The 21,326-nt window shown below is 35.3% G+C and overlaps 1 protein-coding gene across 1 annotated transcript in view; it reads left to right on the top strand.

Moving 5' to 3' along the window:
* The window catches only part of Malrd1 (MAM and LDL receptor class A domain containing 1), a 639,509-nt gene that overhangs the window by 444,562 nt on the left and 173,621 nt on the right, over nt 1-21,326 (top strand). Inside the window, exon 30 of the mRNA XM_028764924.1 lies at nt 9,260-9,421. Coding sequence (XP_028620757.1) covers nt 9,260-9,421 — 162 coding nt within the window. The remainder of the gene's footprint in view (nt 1-9,259; nt 9,422-21,326) is intronic.

Genomic DNA, 21,326 nt, shown 5'->3' with positions numbered 1-21,326 from the left:
TTGTTTCACAATTTCATTTAGATAGCCTTCATATTATGTGTATGTTTTAAGAAGCCTCTCCAGTATTAGTTTTCCATATCCCTATCGAATGGCCCTTTATTTTAGCTATCTCTCCCAGTATTCCCTCCCTTAAGCCCCTCCTTTCCTCTCTCCCTCTTAATCCAGCAGTTCCAACCCTTCTTCATCTATCCATAACTATCTATTCTATTTCCCTTTCCTAATGAGATTTATCTGTTCCCCATTGTTCCTTACTCTCTATGTAAGCTCTGTCTGTGCTTTAACAGATTGTTGCTGGGGTTCAATCATATTTTGTATCTCATGGACCTTTATACTTGAACAAATAAAAGCACTGATCCCATGATTCAGTATTGCTATAGGTGGTGAACAGATATAAAAATTTGTTTTTTTCCTTCTTGTTGCAGAAAAATATCATTTTTAAGAAGTGAGATAATTTTTTAAGAATATTAGTCATTAATTTAAAAATGATGTCTTTTCATTACTATATTCACTGTAGTAGTCTCCCATCAAGGAGTGGGCTATGTTGTAATGGGTGGATGCTTTTCCTTCTCCTTACAGCATGTACATAAAGAACTGTTCCACTATAGCATTATTTCCCATTCATCCAGATTATTTGAAATCATGCTCAATATAAATTGGCAGGAATTAAAAGAATTATTCACTTGAAGTAACATAAATATTTCTATACCTTGCTTTGTGGTGTGATTAAATTAGATGAATGTGTGAATTTGATGTATAAAAATAATTTACTATGTACATATTTTCATGTTTATAAGTATTTCCCCTGATCATGCTGTCAACTGGCTAAATAATATACCACTGAGAAGATGGCTGTTGCTTAAAAGAATGCCAGTAATGTTTAAGTTCTTTGAAAGATCATCATCTGAATGGAGTTCTTCAAAAGTAATCACAATTTTGAAAAGCATGATTAATACACATTATTGGGAAATATAAAACATGTCTTATTTCATATCATTTACTGAATGTTCATACAGATACAATGCAGCTTAGAGGTACTAAGTCAACACTTAGAAATTTTTACAATAACTCAAAGTAATAAAACAATTGAAGTGCCAGTAGAGCATAATTAATAGCCTTTCAAATAAACGATAGCAACTATAATTCCCACCAAGTGCCTTACAAATAGCCCACCACAAAAATTAGTATGCTCTGAGTCAGGACACCTGAGATTTAAACTGCTCATTCACAAATGAATTTGACATTACATGAAATGAAAAGAAGGGGGAACATTAAAGATGCTTAGAGCATAAATTTCAGTCTTGTCCATCCTGAAAGAACTTGTTAGGATATTCTCCATTTTTTTCCATTCAATTGAAGCATTGAATCTATATAAAATCAAATCTGTTCATTTTATTTATAGTAGCATTTTAACAACTAGTAACTAAAACATAGCCAAACTTTCACAAAGATGACAGAGGTCAATGAGAACAAAATAACAGTTTGAGGGAGGAATCTTCTTCATGAGAAAAAAGCCAAACAAGGAAAACATACCTCTCTTCTTACTGTCTCTTCTTATTTCTATATGATGAGGACATGTGATACCAGAAGAAATGTGTCTCTCTTACGTGTGAATGAGAATGAAGGTAGAAGGGTAGCCCACAGGGAAGACACAGTGTACCCTGAAGTTGCCTAAAACTGGAAATTGCCTAAACTTCCACACTCAGTGAACTAAGTGCATTGCTATGGTTTAAAACTATTATATGTTAGTGCTGTAAGTACTTGGAAAAAGATATATGTTTAAATATTAATTTCCAAGCCATACAGCATGAAATCTAAAAGCTAGTAGCTTTAAGTCTTTAGTTAAACAATATCATCCAAAGTACAGAGCAGTAAGGACTCCATCTTTTAGTTGTCTTCTTATTGAAGTAGCTACTGGTGAAATTTTAAAGAATATTGCAGACACATTATGAGGATACCTATAAATATATTTTTAGGAATTATTATAGACAGATGAGGATATCAAGGTTAATATTTAAAACACTAGTTGAACCTTGTCTGGTAGAAAAGGGTACAGACCAATACAATCCTTTACACTCTGAAGGCTCCAATTCTATGCCTGGGCAGTGTAGCAAAATGACTTTTATATAGGACAAAGTCACTAAAAGTTCACATGAGCAAAACCTCCAGTTCTCTCTTACCTTCTCAGGATGTCTCCAAAAGATTGACTATGAGATTTACTGGTCTTATTCTGAATTCTCTGCCTTGAGTTCAATTTAATTTATTTTTAGAATCCTACCTGCTTCCCTTGACCTAAAATATATATTTTCCAATGCGACTTTTGATGTTAAAAATATAGTTTCTTTAATACAGCTACCACAAAAGAGTCTAAGATGTTTGCTTCCCAGTTGAGAAATGCTCAGCCCCTAAGCTTCAGTCTCTGCTACTGAAGCTGTGCTGGTAAACTGTAAGACTCCAAACCAAGCAAGTGGAGAACATACCACAGGTAACCTGACAGGTCCTCATCACATATATTAGTCATCAAAAAACTAAGAAACAACTGGTCTTGCCTCATTACTGAATTTTTAAAGTAGAAATTAGGTATATATTATCTTTGTGTCCCCAAAACATAATGACAAAAGGGGATCAGTTGGTACAGCAAAGTTATTGACCGTCATCTCAACATGAACAGCATAGAAAAGGTTTTAAACCATCACACACACCCCAGCAAGTCATTTTGAACGTACTTTATGGAATATTTAAAACTCCTGTCCAACATCATAAAGCCCACACAAGGATTTTTGTACGACCTTCAACATCTGTATCTCTCCATGAGAAAACTTTGAAAAGGTCTCAGAAAATCATATCCCTAAGAGAGTTGTCTCTGAAGTATGTCACTATGTACTTTTACAACTAAAAGAAGCAAGTTAAAAGGCACCTGTAAAATATAAATGTGGACATATTCTTAAACATAAAGATATATTTCTATTTAAAAAGGAAAAAGCAAATAACTAATTTTTCATTCTTCTGGCTTAAGATAAAAACCAAACTTTTCTTAGAAATTTTTCCTACAGTAGTTTCCAGTGCCTAGATTCTACTTTCTCTGATGATATGATGATGGCAGAAGGCACTGATTTGTGAGGACAGCAGAATGCCAATGGGAGTCATTTCCTTGCTCTTTTTTAGAACAATATTTGATTTAACCCTAGGTGTCTGAGCTATCTAGTCTCAGGTATTTAGTCACCCAAGCAGGGCTAGGTATTGTTTCCATTTTATGGAATGGGCTTTAAGTCAAATCAGATAGTTGTTGGTTACTCACCATAAGCTTTGTGCCACCATTGTCCCAGCATACCTTACAGGCAAGATATCATGTAGATCAAATGTTTGTGGCTGCTTTGGTGTTTGTTTGTTTGTTTGTTTGTTTATTTATTTATTTATTTATTTTGGTAGTAGTATGTGTGTCATACTGTGCCAAAGAAAACAGAATCACTGGGTGAAGGGTCTATGTAGGCACCTTTCTTTATACTGAACCTCTGTGGTTCTACATTTTTCAGTTTGGTTATCATTGACAACAGCTAATATCCATATAAAAGAAAATACCATATTTGTCTTTTGTGTGTGGGATACCTCACTCAGGATAATCTTTTCAAATTTCATTCATTTACATTGCAATTTCATGTCATTTTTTTTAAACATCTGAGTAAAACTCCATTGTGTAAATGTATCACATTTTCTTTATATACTTCACTGTTGAGGAACAGCTACATTGTTTATATTCAATGGCTGTTATAAATAAATCAGCAATGAACATGATTGAGCGAGTATCTGTAGTAAGATAAAGGATTGTGTTGGGTTTATGCCTGATGGTTGTATAGCTGGATCCTAAATTAAATGTATTCTTATTTTCCTGAGGAACCACCACATAGATGTCAAAGGGGCTATACAAGTTTCAACTCCTACCAACAATGGATGAGTGTCCCTATTACACTACATCCTCATTAGAATGTGCTGTTACTAGTTTTGTTGATCTAAACCATTTTGACAGGCATAAGATGAAATCTCAAAGTAGTTATGATATTCATTTCCCTGTTGGCTAAAGATGTTTAACATTTCTTTAAGTGTTTCTCAGCCATTTGAGTTTCCTCATTTGTGAATTCTTTGTTTGAATCTGTACCACAGTTTTAATTGTGTTATTTAGGTTTTTGATATCTAGTTTCTTGAGTTCTTTATGTACTTTGGATATTATTCCTCTACTGGGTATGGTGTTGGTAAAAATCTTTTTCTATTATATAGGCCTCTGCCTTGTCTGAGTAATAATGTCCTCTGCCTTGCAGAAACATTTCCTTTTCATGAAGTTCTATGTATTAATTGATGATCTTCATGCTTGTTCTAACACTGTTCTCTTCAGAGAGCCTTTTCCTATGCCTATGAGTTCAAGGATATTCCCTACTTCTCCTCAATCAGCTTTAGTGTATCTGAGTTTATGTTTAGATATTTGGTCCATTTGGAGTTGAGTTTTGTGCTGGGTGGTCAATATGGATTCTCACACCTGTGACCATCCAGATTTACCATCATGACATGTTGAAGATGCTGTTGTCTACATTTTCATTCCAAACTATTCCTAAAATAGCAAAGAGAAGAAAAAGGAGGTTCATATCACACTTGGCTAGTTGAATTACAAGTTACCTAGAAAAAGGGATTGTTTTAGTTTAATACACATCCTTCATTTAAAAGGGAGAGTGATTTAAATTAAATATTCTGTCTTACTTTACACATGTGGTACAGTAATATACACCTAGGAAAAACACGCATACACATAAAGTAAAAATAGAAAAAAACTTTTATGTTAAGTAAGACCTAGAAAGAATTGTTAAAAAAAGATTAACCAACTGCTAGAGAAAAGTATTTTTAAAAACAAAGATATAGATCTAAGCATAAATGTTTTATAAAGTCAGTTCATTTTACAGAGATGATCTTCTAACACATTGTTGGAGTTGAAACAATTGTAAAGATAAGGCAGATTCAGCCTAAAAACTTTGAATCCAAGTAAAGGTTATTGTATTCAAAGTTAAGATTTGCAAAAGTGTTTTTAGAGTATGAGAATAGTGGACTATTTTAACCAAGATAAAATAACACAAAATGAATGTTAACGATGGTTAATATGGCTTGAGTTTGTTTTGTTTGTTTGTTTGTTGTTTTTGTTTTTGTTTTTTTGTTTTTCGAGACAGGGTTTCTCTGTGTAGCCCTGGCTGTCCTGGAACTCACTCTGTAGACTAAGCTGGCCTCAAACTCAAGAGATCCACCTGACTCTGCCTCCCAAGTGCTGGGATTTAAGGCGTGTGCAACCATCGCCCCGACTGAGTTTGGTTTTTTATTTGATATTTTATTTATTTACATTTCAGATGTTATCCTGTTTCCCCACCCCCACACCCAGTACTCCCCTATCCCATCCCTCCTCCTCCCTTTTTGCCTTTATATCGTTTAAATTACATGCAAGTATTAAGGTCAGTTCTAGGTTGAGGAACTAGTAATACAATAGATGTTAATAGTCAAGAACAAGCAAGCCGATACACCCAGATAGCCAAAGAACACACAGGACAATAAACAGAGTCCTGTGATCACTCCTGTAATCACTATTTCTAAGGGCTTATCAGGATGACCAAAATATCTGTACCTACTCAGACTTCCCTGTCCTAGCCCAAAGTCATCTTCACACCTGAAGCCTTCTTCTGTGTTCTAGCTTAAGTTTTAGATTCCTGCCTGTAATGACTTGTTTGTTCTAGCCTAAGATTTAGATTCCTGACTGAGGTTACTTCTTTGAGTTTGTAAAGTAGATAAGATGAAGCCTATGCTAAAGACAATATCTACAAATAAACCATAGGCTTGAATCAATGTGGTTGTTATGAAACTTCAAACAAAGAGTATACATGGAGGAACCCATGGCTCCAGCCAAATATGTAGCAGAGGATGACCTTGTCGGGCATCAGTGGGAGGAGAGTCCCTTGTTCCTGTGACAGATTGATACCCTAGTGTAGGGGAATGCCAGAGTGGGGAGGTAGCAGTGTGTGGATAGGTGGGGGAACACCCTCAGAGAAGCAAGGAGAAGGAGGATAGAATAAGGGGTTTCCAGAGGGAGAAACCTGGAAAGGGGTTAACATTTGAAATGTAAATAAATAAAATATTCAATAAAAAAGTTTGGAAAAAAAAGAAACTTCAAATAAGAAAATGTATAAATTCTCAAAGGAAAAGTACCTAGGTTCTGGTGACGTTCTGGGTATATTAATAAAGGATATAGAACCAATAGTGACTGTTGAGGTTTGAGTCTTTAAAAAAGAAGATAAGATTCATGTTAAATGGAAATCTCACAGAGGAAATACTTGGAGAGAACACCGAGATAGTTTGGAAGTAATGGACGCATATTTCAAATGGAGTGTTCCTAAAGTGTTTGAAATTATTAATCTGTATTTCACCATGTGTTTATATTTGTAGGACATCTATTTAAAAGTAGATGGAAATGAAAAGTAAGGATATACAGGGTGAAAATCCTAAATAAGAACACGCATTTTGAAATGAAGATGGAAGACTGACACAAGTTACAGTAAAGCGATAAGGAGGGACTGTGACACTGGAAGACAAGTAAACATGGATGACCTTAAAGAAGATGATCTGTAGACTAGGAATGAAGTTCTGATCAAGAGACAGGATAAGAAGCAGAGGTTAGCTTTAGAAAACAGCAAGTCACCTGTTTTAGGATGGAGAATGAAATGTAAGAAAATATAACCTGGTTTCTGATGTATCTTGAAAGTTGAAGCAGTCTATGACAGTTAAGTTGAGTGATCAGGGACAAGATTACCTGACTGGAAACTGAGTGGAACAAGAGCTATTAGGTTTAAGGGTAAGGAGTAAGGTGTATGAAAATACAATACCCCAGAACCCGCATAAAAACAGTCCTGTGCATACACAATATTTTATATTATATATAATGTTTAATATTATTATATATTACTTAATCTGAATATTTGATGATGTGTTGACTGAATGCTTGGATCAATGAGTTTATTACATCTATGCATAGTACAATCCTATTTTGTATTATAGAATGATAGCCTGACATCCAAATGAAGCAGGCTCCATGACTAAGCATATACAATAAATAGATTATATACTCACTTAAAATGAGTTAAAACAATGTACTAAAAGAAGGAAAATTTGTTAAAATTCTTTTTTTTTTTTAAGTGATAATACGAAACAGTGCCTAAAGAAGTAAACTATAGGAATTCTCTTAGGAATTCAGTAAGTTGTAAGAAAGCATCAATTCTGTGTTTTCTGTCTTCAGCATCCATTTAACACAGATTTTTTTATGATTAAGCTTTAATGAGTGAAGATTAGCATTTTATATATAAAAACATATGACCAAGAAGAAATTTAAGAAATAGCAAAACTTTATTCATTTAAGAGAGAGAAAATGCAATGGCTATCTCAGTTGCTGCAAACTGATTAAGTAACCCATGAATTCTCTCTGTCTGTGTAAGTTACATTTTACAGTGTGCTCAGGAACTATTAACCCCTATACTCAAATGGAGACCAAATGAAAATCTGGTTCCTGGGACATTATTTTAGATCATTTTACAGGTGACTAGTGAGTGTCATTTCTTATGCATTAATTGCTTTCATTTTGAAAACTTAATTACTTTTGAATGAGTTGCCAACCAATAACTTTAGAAGATAACTTCTTTTGTATCTTAGTGGCTACCCTGGATATGTGCTAAGATGATATATAGGTTGATTTGTGGCCAGTGTGCTCTACTGCTTTACCCAGAGTAACCTTTCCTTTCATACGTGATTTTGCCTTACTAATGGACTACCCATGCTGTTCAAACATTAGACCAAGTCTGGATGTACTGAACACCCACACAATGGAATGTGCTTGTTTATTTAGCCAGAATGATTCGTATGAACATAACATTAAACTCATTTGGACATCAACCTGTTTTGTATGTCATTTACAAGATTATTATTTAATCCAGATAACTATGTAATGTGTAAATGACAGTACTCAAATAAATATTCTAGATCACTTGAGAAAGCACTGGAGAATAAATAAGACAATACTGATTAGTGTAAATGTTTCAGCTATATAAAATTCATATATAGATAATTAAACTACATGAGTTATAGAGATGTTTCAGTGGGTAAAACACTTGCCATTTAGCATAAAGACTTCAGTTTAAATTTTCAGAACTCACGTAAATCCAGGAATAGTGGTATGTGTACCTGGCATTCGTTACTTTGTGGATTCATCTTTGTTCCACTCTTCTCTACCCCCTTTCCCCCCTTCAAATGTCCAAACACTAGATAGGACACAAAGAAGATAGAAAGAAAAGGAGACAATGTTTTTGTTAGACTACTTCCCATTGATTACGGGCATTATGTTTCTTGAGGCAAGTTTGATTTTCACCATCAGGGTATCTATTTTATTCTTTTCTCTTCTTTGCCCATGCGCTCTTAACAAATAGTGACCACCAACAACTGACCAACCAACAACCAACCACACCTCTCAGGCCCTAGCATTTATATACTCTTCAAGAAGTTCTCAAAATTCCAAATATCATGAAACCCCAGAAACCACCTGCAACTGGAGAAACCATCCCTCTGCTAGAGCACGAGGCAAATCATAGTCAGCTGCTGTGGACAGTCTGCAACAGCCCCATATCCCATGGCTGGGATTAATAAAAACATATTCTTACAATATTTCTGTTTCTTAAAAAAGAAATCAAAATTTCAGAATTCTCATTACAAATGTGCATCTGTGTTCTCAGTGTTTCTGTGGCTAGAGTAGAGGACAAGCAAATAAATCTTTGCAAGTACCCCAGGCAACTAACCTGGCGCAGGGAGCAGCCAACAGCGATGAGATGCTTTATTAGACAACACCTGAGAACGTTCTCTGACCTCCACACACACTCCATGGCATGAGCGCATGCCATGCAAACACAGTCATACATATCACACACACTCACAAACACACACACAAACACACACACACAGACACACACACACATGCTAACACAAACACACACACAGACACACACACACATGCGAACACACACACACATGCGAACACACACACACACACACACACACACATTCATGCACACCAAAATATTTCAAAAATAAAAAAAACAAAAGAATTGTGAGATAAAATGATTTAAATCACCGAAAACGTAGTGAGGCATAGAGTGTTGTAGATATTTTAAAAGCTTATGTGAGCATCTTGTTTCACTAGGGTACTACCTAAGCATAGCAGGAAGCTGCAATTTTGAAACAACTTCAGGAGACTGGACTGTGGATTGTGGGCTCACCCAAGATCCTGAAGAAGACCTAGATTGGAGCATCGGCAGCATCATTCCCACGGAAGCCTTGGTCCCAGATTCAGACCACACACCAGGTAAATCTAGCGTCTGTAAGCAAGTCTAATGATGTTTATAAATGTTCCTATAAAATAGAGCTTGGTAAGCTATGTGAAATGGCCATACCTTCTGCTTTAACTACTGAAAAGTTAAATGGATTCAGTTCCACCTCCAGCATCATGTCTACCATGTACATCCAACCATGATGATAGCAGACTAAACCTCTGAAACTGTAAGCCAGTCCCAATTTAATGTATTCTTTTAAAAGTTTGCATTTGTCCTGATATCTCATCACAGCAATAAAATCCAAACTAAGACAGGCCTTAAAACTATTTTAAGCTGGTTACGGTGGCACATACTAATTATCCCAGCACCTGGGAGGCAGAGACTGATGCATCTCTGTGAGTTCAAGCCAACTTGGTCTATATAGAGTTCCACAATAGACTGGATTACACAGTGAGATCTCATCTCAAAAGCCAAACAAACATTAAACTAAAACCAAAGTCCAAAAGTGTTTTATGAAGTTAATATGATTTACTAGGTATGTTCATTTAAAATTACAACATTTATTTATATATTGGGAAATATTTTTAAAACATAGTTCTGATGACATTATCCTGATTTGAGGATAAAGCAGCACCGAAAATAGGTACTCAGCTGTTTGGATCAGATGGTAGATTTCAGAGGTTGAATACATGTTACTTTTTCTTGAGGTGATGTGAGAAAATTGAGGTGTGTGTGAAATTGGCTGTTGTTCATCTGTCTTGCTGTGCTTCAGAAAATGACCTAGACGTAGATATGTCTGAGTTCTTTAGACTTTCCCACAGGCCCTCCCCTTATCTTAATAAGTGACTGAAAAACTATAGAGGGTTTCTCATCATCTATCATTATCAATGATACAAAATTCTGGTACTCTCAGCTGTGAAAAGATAAAAGGCTAGTCAATAGACATGACAAATGTCACATCAGAGTTCCAGAAGACCCAAATGAGTGACTAGAGATACCTTTCAATGAAATAAGTAAGGACTATTAATGGGAGTAATTTTTTCCTTTATTGAACTTCAATAATCTGTGTGGGGTCCCTTGAGTGTATGGGAGCATTTTTTCCTGATTATTTGTACAATTTTATCTGAATTCTGCTATCCACAGACCAAGAAATGTAATTTTTCTGATTGGGTGCTGTATTATCATCCCTGTTGATGAATACTTGAAACAATATATTTCCAGAGTGTTCTTCTCAAAGCAACCTGATAATATCATCTGGATTCAAGAATATAGCTCAGCAAATTAGTTTAGAGAGCTCTAAGATAATAGGCTGGTAAATAAATATTAAGGACATTAATTAATTTTGACTCTCTGGTAAATACAAAGTTTTTTAAAGATCAACATATTCGAAGGACCTATAGCTTTTTTAAAAAAATAAGCATTACATTGTTGCTGTTAATTAAAGCAATATTTATAGATCTTTTTACTTACTGCATTAGAAACTTCTAAAGACAGTTTCCACATTCATCAAAGGCTTATTCATGAACCATTTTAGAGACATTGCTTAATTGTAAAGAGAAACTATGAGCATCAGTCTACTTTGTAGTCTACAGAAGAAAAGTATTTAGTCTTAATACATGTTCAGCTTAATAGAAAGAGTGTCATTTGAATGACTGAAATTAATGTAGGCATAACACACAAGGCTTCTTTGTTCCTTTTCTTCATAATTTTGTTTTCTCTTTAATGATATAATTTATCATCTTTATTATTAGGTGGTATACTCTAGTGGTATAGAAGTCACAACTTCTGTAATTTATACATTCCTTGAATCATTTGATCACTCTTGAGAAGAATGTGTATAGGACGTGTGTTACTGGTTCTATGTTCTTTTGTCTTGTTACAGCACTATTTTTTGATAAAGTTGTTTTTCAAAACCTACTTTAATAAGGGTACTTAAATAATTTAACCTCTTTATAGCCCACCACCAACCAGAGGTAGTGGAAACAAAAGGTTAATAAGGCAAAGGAGGGTGTGAACCTACTTAGAAGTAGTTCTTTGGAGCAAATCCAATCTGTGTTGTTGGGATATCCACAGTTCAGTTCACATGAATCAGCAATGGTAGTGCAATCCACTCATGAACACCATTCACAAATCATCCACAACAGTTTAATCTAGAAGAAACTGAGAGGCTCTGCCAATCTACCGGACTCTATGGAAGTGGCTAGAAGCCACTAGAATACCACAACCAGAACAACACCAGATGTTCTTTTGTGTGTTTCTCTTTACGAAATCATGACAAACAAAGATCAGCAATGAGTGACAAGGTAAACCCATGCCATATAGGGAAGACCAGCATCATCAAAGCTCAACAAAGACACCAGCAAAGAGTAGCAAAGTGAACCAATACAACACAGCATATTCCGTTGTCTGTTGAGTTATATTTATATCCTCTCCAAACATCACATGTTCTGTCAAGTATCCACTCTAGCAAAGCATCACAAGCCCTTTCTCCAGGCAGTTTCCAGAAAACAGCATGTGTCTGTTCTCAGTAAAACATCCTGCCACGTGTCTACTTCAGCAAAAACATCCTCTCATAAGACAGTTTCCATAAAAATATCACCTAACAAAACTGAGTTTCCAAATAAACCTGAAATTACCCCTTCAAGAAAGAGTCCCATGTATTCATGATAAGCTTAAAACTCATTATATAACTAAGGATGACAATCACCTTCAAAATACTGGGATTATGATCATATAATATCATGTCTATCTTTGTAGCAATAATTTCAAATGTAAAACATCCAATAGATGTAATTTAATTTGTTATTTTTGGAGTATCATACAGACTGGGCACATAGTAACTGTACTTTCTGAGAGAGATAAGTACTTTCACTCCTATCCCAGAGATGTAGGAAAATGGGCAATACTTTTTTTCTATAAGCTTGTATCACAAATTATCAAAGCCAGAACAGTAAGGCCAGAACACAAAGCTTAATCCCAGCCATTTCTAGAGCATCACCATGCTGTTTCTTGCTTTTATGCTCCTCTACCTTGCTTCCCTTAAACCCATTAATCAAGATCACCTCGCTTTAACTCATTGTAGGCTTCCACCTTTATTTTCTGAGATGGCAAAAGACGACTAATATTTATTTACACTGAAGTACTGACAGACAAGAACATGTAATTTGATGTAGAAAAGCTAGTTCCTCCTCATGTAGCATATCATTCTTTTTCAGTTAATTCTGCTCTATGCACATGCACATATATGTACACATGTATGAACACAAAACAGATGTCTATATTGTTATTTAGTTTTAAATTTTTTTGTGACTGGACTCAGAAAGCTTGAAAAAATTTTAAGGGTTCATGAGGAGAAGGAGAAAGGGGGAAAACAGAGTGGGGGGTTAGAGCAGGAGAAGATGATATAGAAGGAAGAAAAAGGGGGGAGGAAGACTTAGAAAATGATGATGGAATGGCCAGATTGGATGAAGCAGACACAGTAGAAACCTAAGCCTTAGGAAACTGGGCTTACCATAGAACATTCATAGAAACATACACAAATATTCTAAAATCAAACTGAATATCATTATAGACTGAATAAAGTTACTCCCCCAAATAATTGTTTCTGTATTTTTAAGCCTAGAGATCTCTAGATCTCTGGTCTTACTGTATTTAAAGACAGAAACATGGAAAAGCTAATTTGTGTTAAATTAAGTGACAATAATAAGGCCCTCCTAAGATTAGGGCTTTTGTGAGGAAAACAATAGAAATGGGCTTTTACAGAGAACAAGGCATGTGAGGGTAGAGACAGAAGCACAACTGAACAATTTTGAAGGTAAAGCATCACAAAAAAATAGCTATTCAGATGTTTGAATCAGATGTTAATTTCTTTGAGCCAATGAAAGAGAATCTAGTAGACCCTGGGTATGATGCTTTGATTTTGATCTTCTCATCTTCAGGATTGTGAGAGCATACATTTCTGATGTTAAAGCCACTCACTCAATGATACTTGATTATGATTGCCCTAGCAGACTGACACAAATAGCAAGAAAGTTCCAAGGAATTCACTGAGAAACAGCCCAAGAATATGTAGAAGAGCAGGGGGCATGGCCCCACCCTGTGTATGTCCTCCAGTAAACACTGTTTTCAATCGACCTGACTGCACATGAAAGTTGCTTCCTTTATTAGGTTAATTATCAGAAAAGTACTGTACAGAAAATTGAACAGCTGCCTAGGAAAGAATGAGCTTAAATAATTGCAGCCTGGATTAGAGACAAGTGTATGCTTGAGGTCACACATGATCAGCACAACAAACTTTCAAGAGAAACAAAGATAACTTTGCCAAGAATAATAAATTAGTACATGGTAGTTTGCCTAAAAGAATAAATACCTTTACCTTTATAGAATAAATATTCCAACTTCTATGTACTGACACATAGAAAAATTAATACCAAGCATTGCTGTTTTTAAAAACTAACAGTGTTTTAAAAGATAATAAGTGCTATTTGGATCAAAAGAAAATATACATGTACATGTGGTATATAAAAGTAACATTATTTAGAATTTAAAATAAGTCCTCATTTGCAAGAACATTTACTAACCTCACTAACCTACTGGACATGAAGCAGAGATAGGACGTGACATATTATCACATGGATGCACAATGTGAAAGGACAAAGAAAAAGAAAAGAAATACTTAGAAACGTCCTAAAAGAATAATCTGTAGTCGTAGAGTTGGAGATGGGGCAAGAAAGACCAAAATGCACATATTAAATTTTCACACAATAAATAAATTGAAAATTCTTATAATCAAATGGCAGCTGCAGTTTAATATTATATTGTTCAGTGGATGTTTTACAAGGATTAAAGATTATATATTTTTTTATTAAGCAAACACAAAAGATAACAATTTAAAATAAAATATACTTTAATTCTTTTGAGTATAGTAAACTTTTCACTATATAAATATGCATATCAAGTTTTTAAGTGTTATATTGTGTAAAACTTTAAAAGTAAGGGCCAAATCTATGAATAATAGGAACACAGGAAGAAGGATACATGTCAAAGTCACAGAAAACATTGTCAACAAAATCAAAGAAGAAAATTTTCACCAACCTAAAGAAGGAGATGGCTATCACATTACAAGAAACATACAGAACACCAAACGGAGTGGATTAGAAAAGAATTCACCACATCACATAATAATCAAAACACTAAGCACACAGAGCAAAGAAAGAATATTAAAAGCTTAAGATAAAAAGGTCACATGAGTTCAGCCTAATGGTTGGCTCCAAGCATCTGCCTCTGCATTGGTTAGTTGCTGGCTGGACCTCTCCAGGAACTGCCACACTTGGTTCTTCTCTGCAAGCGCCTCTTGACCGCGGCAACAGTGTTGGGTTTGGTGTCTGAAGACATGATGGATCCTTAGGCCGTTCCCCGTTTGGCCCTTCCTTCAGTCTCTATTCCATTTTTTATCTCTGTTCTTCCTTTGGACAGAAACATTTCTGGATTAAAAGAACTTTGAGATGGGTGGGTGGCTCTATCCCTCGAACCAGGGCCATGCCTATCTATTGGAAGCAGAGGGAGATTGCAACCCCATTGGAAGAACAACATAGGCTGACCTGACCACACAGTTCTCCCAGAGGCTAGACCACCAACCAAGGAGTGTACTGAAATGGATTTTTGTCTCCAGATACATATGTAGCAGAGAATGGCCTTTCCCAATAGCAACGAGAGGGCAGGCCCTTGGTCCTGAGGAGGTTTGATGCCCCAGAGTAAAGGGATGCTGGAATGGTGGAGTGGGAGAGTATAGGTGGGTGTGGAAGCACTCTCATACAGGCAGGGAGCGGGGAGAGCGAATGTGGGATGGGGGGGTGTCATAGGCGTAACCAGAAAGTGGAATATCATAGGATGTGGGATGGGCAGAGGGGGTAACCGGGAAGTAGGATATCATTTGAGATGTAAATGAATGGAATGATTAATAAAAATTTAAAATAACTAACTAACTAAATAAATAAATAAATAAAAATCCAAATGACATAAAAGGGCAGATTTATCAATATAACTCCTAATTTTTCAATAGAGGCTCTTTAAAAGCCTAAAAGGTCTGACAGTTGTACAAATGCTAAGTGACAACAGATGCCAGCCCAGACTAGTAACCCAGAAAAACTTTCAGTCACAGCAGATGGAGAAAGAAATTCCATGATAAAAATCAAATTTAAGCAAGCAATCTTTATCTACAAATCTAGCCCTACAGAAGGCACAAGAAGGACTTCAATCTGGAGAGGCTAATCATGCCCAAGGAAACACAAAGAATCAATAACAATAGATCATCAAATCAAAAGGCAAGGGAAACAACAAAACAGCAACAACAACAAAAACCACACAATCTCGACAAAATAACTAGAATCAACAAACACTATTTATTGATAACTCTCAACATCAAAGGTCCCAATTCCCCAATAATTAGGCATAGAGTAGCAGAATATATGTGAAGGCAGGATCCAATTTTCTGCTACATCCAAGAGAGATACTTTTACTTCAAGGATAGACATCACCTCAGGGTAAAAGAAGAGAAGAAGATATCTGAAACAAAAAGAAAAAAGAAGCAATCTGGTGCAGTGATTTTAATATCTGACAAAATAGACTTCAAAAAGAAATTAGTCAGAAAAGATATGAAAAGTCAGTGAATAATCATTAAAGACAAAATTGACAAAGAGAATATTGCAATTCTCAAAATTTATGCACCAAATGCAAATTTATCCCAAGTTTATAAAAGAAACACTACTACAGATTAAATAACATATTAGCCATCACACAATGATAGTAGGAGACTTTATTTCCAATTCTTGCCAATAGACAGGTGTTCCAAACAAAAGCTCTGGAGCTAACTAATATCATAAACCAAATGGATCTAACAGATATTTACAGAATCTTTCTTGTAAATACAAAAAATATACATTCTTCTACTATGTCATGCAGCTTTATCCAAACATGACCACAAAGAAAGCCTCAACAGGTACAGAAATATTGAAATAACAAACTGAACCTTATCTAGCCACCATGGATTGAAATTGACTACCAACAACAGAATCGACAGAAAGTTTAGCAACACATAGAAACCTAACTCAATCCTGAATGAAAAAATGGTTCAAGACAAATATTAGAAATGAAATTAAAACTTCCTAGTACTGAATTAAAATGAAAGTTCAACATATCAAAATGTATTTAACACAATGAAAGCATTTTAAAGAAGTGAGATATTAGCACTAAATGTCACCATAACCTGGAGCTCTCTCTTAGTAATTTAACAGCATACATAAACGCTTTAGAACAAATGAATCAATCCTACCCAAACGGAGCAGATGGCAAGAAAGAACCATACCCAGGGTTGAAATTAATAAGATAGAAACAAACAAAAACAATACAAAGAATCAATGAAATAAAGTTAGGTCTTAGATAAAAAAATCAATAAGATTGACAAACCCTTAGTCAAATTACTGGAAAGGCAGACAAAGAAGATTCAAATTGACTAAAAGGTAGAGAGAGAAAATCTAAATTATCAAAATGAAAGACTGACGGGGAGAGATGACATCATGACAACATACTTTGAAAACCTATTCATCACCAAATTGGAAAATCTAAAATAGAGAAACAACCTAGATGTCTACCAATGGATGGATGAATAAAGACAATGTGGTACATTTGTACAATGGAATATTACTCAGCTGTTAAAAAAGTAAAATTTTCAGAAAAATATGGATGAAAATAGAAAAAAAATATTCTGAGTGAGGTAACATTGATCAAGAAAGACTAATATATGTATTCACGTATTTGTGGATATTAGCTCTTAAATTGTTGATAATGAAAATACCATCCAGATAACAACAGAGATTATGTAAAGAGTAAGAAACTGGGGTGAGAGATGAGTCGTCCCAGGAACGGAAGTTAAAACAGGTGTCTATAGATAGACAGGGGGTGGGTAGAATGGGAGGACCAAACACACGGGTCAGAAGAGAAAGGTTATTGAAGCAGTATAAAGAATAAGAAATGAAACTAAGGGCCATTTATTGGATCACGCTCAAGCCTAATCCAGTAGGAGCTTCCTATAACATGTTCATGTATGAAGGTTGGCTAAATGAAGTTGCCAAATAATCAGTGACACAGAACCCCAACTGGACACCTCTCATCACCAAGTGAATCTTCCAGTGCCAGAAATTGGTCACACTTAAGTGGAGTTATTGGTCAAAAGTTTTCATGGGAACCTCCAAACAACCCAGCCTGTTACCAGAGCTGTTGGTGCCTCTCCACGAACTGATGGCAAGGCCTTTTGCTATAGGCAGTACACACACAACACATTGAACCAGAAAAGCTGAAATGGTCCTTACCTAGAGCCATCACCCTTGTGTACTAGTATTTATTGTACTGAAATGTATTGTGCACACTACCAAGGAGAAAGGTAAACATCAACCCAGCTACAAATGCTTTAATCTACAATTGTAATCTGACCAAAAGATACGCTGATACAAGAAAAATAGCACAATGCTTGTGGGAACAACCAACTAATATCCAGTTTGATTTAAAGCCTATTTCATGAGATGGGACCCAGATTCAAAGTAGCCTGGGTTGCCAAGAAACTACGACTAGAAAGGCCACTGACAAAGGGGATACTACTATTCTGCTAAAGGACCATGATCATACACCTATGGACTTTAAGGCAATGACGCCTAATGCATTCTTCTATATTCATAGATAAGTGCCTTGCATTTTTTAGTACAAAAATGAAATAACCCTTGTTGGCAGAATGAATTTTCCTTATCAAAATTTTGTTGTGTCACTAATAGTAATATTCTGAACCCTCTTACACTGACAGGAATTTGCCTTCTTATATAACTGGGCTGGATTTTATTGCAAATCACCATACATGAATTTCTCACCTGTGAATGGTTTGGTCCGTCCATCACAGGTCACAGTGTTGATCTCCTTTGAATGTTTTCTTTTATTAACTTAGATAACACCTTTCCATAATTTGTCTGAGATCATGGGAAATCACATTTTAACTCCATATGAATGTATCTCAAATAATTTTAAGAGATTAGTTATTTCCATGTAATTTTTAGAGCTACTCATGTCTTTAAAGTATTCTAGGAAGACTCTTTTTGCAGTTAGCAGAATTTCTATTTCATTTTCTCTCATTGACAATATTTGTATCAAATATATTCAATTATATATAATTGGATTTATATACATGGATTATCTACATTAAAACACTACAGTGTTTTTCCTCATTTTCTCCTATTTGTGTTTCCTTATTTTCCTGCCCTCTGATTTTCTTCCTTTTATTTCACTTAAACATGTAAAAATTTGGAAGAAAGACTAAGGATATTTTAATAAATTATGTAAGGAAGGAAAGACTACTTATTTAATACTAAGTGTTTTTATCTTGATTTAAACTAAAACAAGAATTACTAAGTTAGGAAGATGGTTCAGCACACAAAGGTTCTTACTGACAAGCATGATAATCTGAGTTTATTCCAGACCTCACATAGGAGAATGGATGAATTGATTCCTAAAACTTGTCTTCTAATAATCGTATGCATGCTGTGGCACAGGGATCCCTACATGAATACACAAATACAAGTGTGCACACACATACACACAGACAAAAACAAACACACACACACACACAAAATATGATGACTCTAGAAAGGATTGTTGTGTCTGTCAAACTAGAACATGCCAAAAACTGATATACCTCTGGAAGTTCAGAGTATTATTCACTCTAAGCCATGGTTAAATCATGTTCTCTTGCTTTAATCCTCATGAAAATCTTAAGGGTTTAAAGGGGTCATTGGTGAATGCATAGAAAGGGTTACTAACCCATCCTGTCACAACACAGGGGTTCTGCTTAACTCTTGCACTGAGAATCACATTTGAAGAAGCAGTCCCTACATCTAGCCACAGTGCAATATATCTTCATATAACTTTTTCAACATTTAGTGACGTGCCCTCCACCTGCTATAATGATTGGGCTTCACTAGGAGGTTTTCTTTAAATAAGTCTGCAAGATGAAGGACTTTACATTCTAGCTCCTGTGAGGAGGTAAGAGGCCTGCTTTTATGTACCATCTTCTACCCATTGAACTACCTAGCCTTTCCAGTCTATATCACTATGCTGTTTCATACTCATACTAATTCTGCATAATCCCTTTATATTCTTAGTATTAGCACTCACCAAGGGGTAATTGCTATGCAACATAGTAGGGATACAGACTGTCCAAATGTTACAAAGTTATAAATATAAAGATTTGGGTTCAAATCTTGGTTGTATAGCCTAGTACTATAATCTAGTTCTACTTTAATGTAGGATTCTTTTCTGCGTGTCTCAGACATTGCTTATTAGTTCTTAGCTTTATCTCTGGTAAAAGTGGGAGACATACCACATGCTCATAGTAGCTATCTAATCAGTAATGCATGGTTTATGAACTCATTCCCAATTCTAGAATCAGTTTGTATCTCTTCTCTAAATTTCCCAGGAGAATAACACTAATTTGTGACTGTGTTCTAAGCACTTTGCCTTTAGTATGTCATTTAATTTTTTCCTACAACCCCATGAGAGAAAAGTACCTATAGTAATTATCTCTTATTGCTTCTGAGTCTTAGAGAATTTAAATGGGGCTATTCAGAACCAAACACCTGGGGAATGGTAAAGCCATAATTTAAATCAGATCTATCTCTTTAGGACCAATGGATAAGTGGTCAATCCTCCTCAAAGTGTCTGCTGTCACCATAGTCAGAACAAGAACCTGGCATCACATTCAGATTAAAAGAGGGCATTATTGTTATTCCCACTTGTTCTCCATACTCTTTAAGGGACAAGTTTTCCGAAATCTAAATGAAGTTCAACTCTTTTTACAAGTTCCTAGCTATTATTTACATAAAGAAATGGATTTCCATTTATTTTACTAGTGTTTCCTTCTTGTATGACTACAGCACAGCTTTCTTTATATTGTCAAGTTGGGAAATAAGATCAAATTACAGGAATGCTATTAGGCTAATCTGTCCAACCCAAGACATGTTGATAAATAAATGGCACATACATGAGTCCTTCCATATTAGGAGTAGGAACTCAGAATCCTGCTTCTGGTTAAATTTGTTGCAAGTGCCAGCCTTAAGTGCCTTATTAAGTGACTATCCTTAATAAATCAGTAACTTTAGAAATGAGATGAATCTACCTTTGATTAGCATGCCAATATGGAAAGCCTTGTTACCACAGCTGATTAAAACATGCCATAGTGGAAATTTTATAGGGCCAAATATGGTACCAGTTAGTAGCACTAAAAACAAGCAAGGAAAAGTGTGGAACATACGTGACTCAGTGGTCTGTTGTGGGTGGATCATCTTGTATCAATCTTCCCTTGCCCATTGTTGAGATAAAATATTATTTTCTATTGAAAAGAGAATTTTACCTCAATAATTATTCTCAGAAAAATAATTTAGGAATAAGACTATACTTTGGGAAAATTAGAAATAAGGAGATACCAGGATTTAGTCACTGCAATACTCATAAACAATTGCAAATAAAAATGGCAGCCACTCTTTTCTATCTATATCAAATTTAACTTCCAAGATGCTTTGTTTAAGACTTCTGTTTAGGCTGTCTTGATGAAACTTTGTGCTCAAAATGTATTCCAAATGTGCCCTTGAAATATTGCAGAATCAAGTTGCAGTGAGCTCAGAAATCTGGGAGGAAAATGGAAGTACAAAAAAAGATTGAGGGCATTTCAACTGATAGTCACTATGTATTCTTCTCATTTAAAGTTAGGAACAGGCAAAAATTATACAGAGTGTAGAGACAGAGATCTTACTCTGAAGTAGGGACAATTCTCTGTCTTCAAGGAGAGGTATATTGCATACAATTTTTAAAAATCATTAGGCAGCTTTATTTTATAAGAAGAAG

The sequence above is a fragment of the Grammomys surdaster genome, unplaced genomic scaffold, assembly GCF_004785775.1.
Source record: "Grammomys surdaster isolate TR1022 unplaced genomic scaffold, NIH_TR_1.0 146, whole genome shotgun sequence".
Taxonomy (NCBI): domain Eukaryota; kingdom Metazoa; phylum Chordata; class Mammalia; order Rodentia; family Muridae; genus Grammomys; species Grammomys surdaster.
The sequence above is the reverse complement of the archived record's forward strand: the minus strand, read 5'-3'. Positions and strand labels throughout refer to the sequence as shown.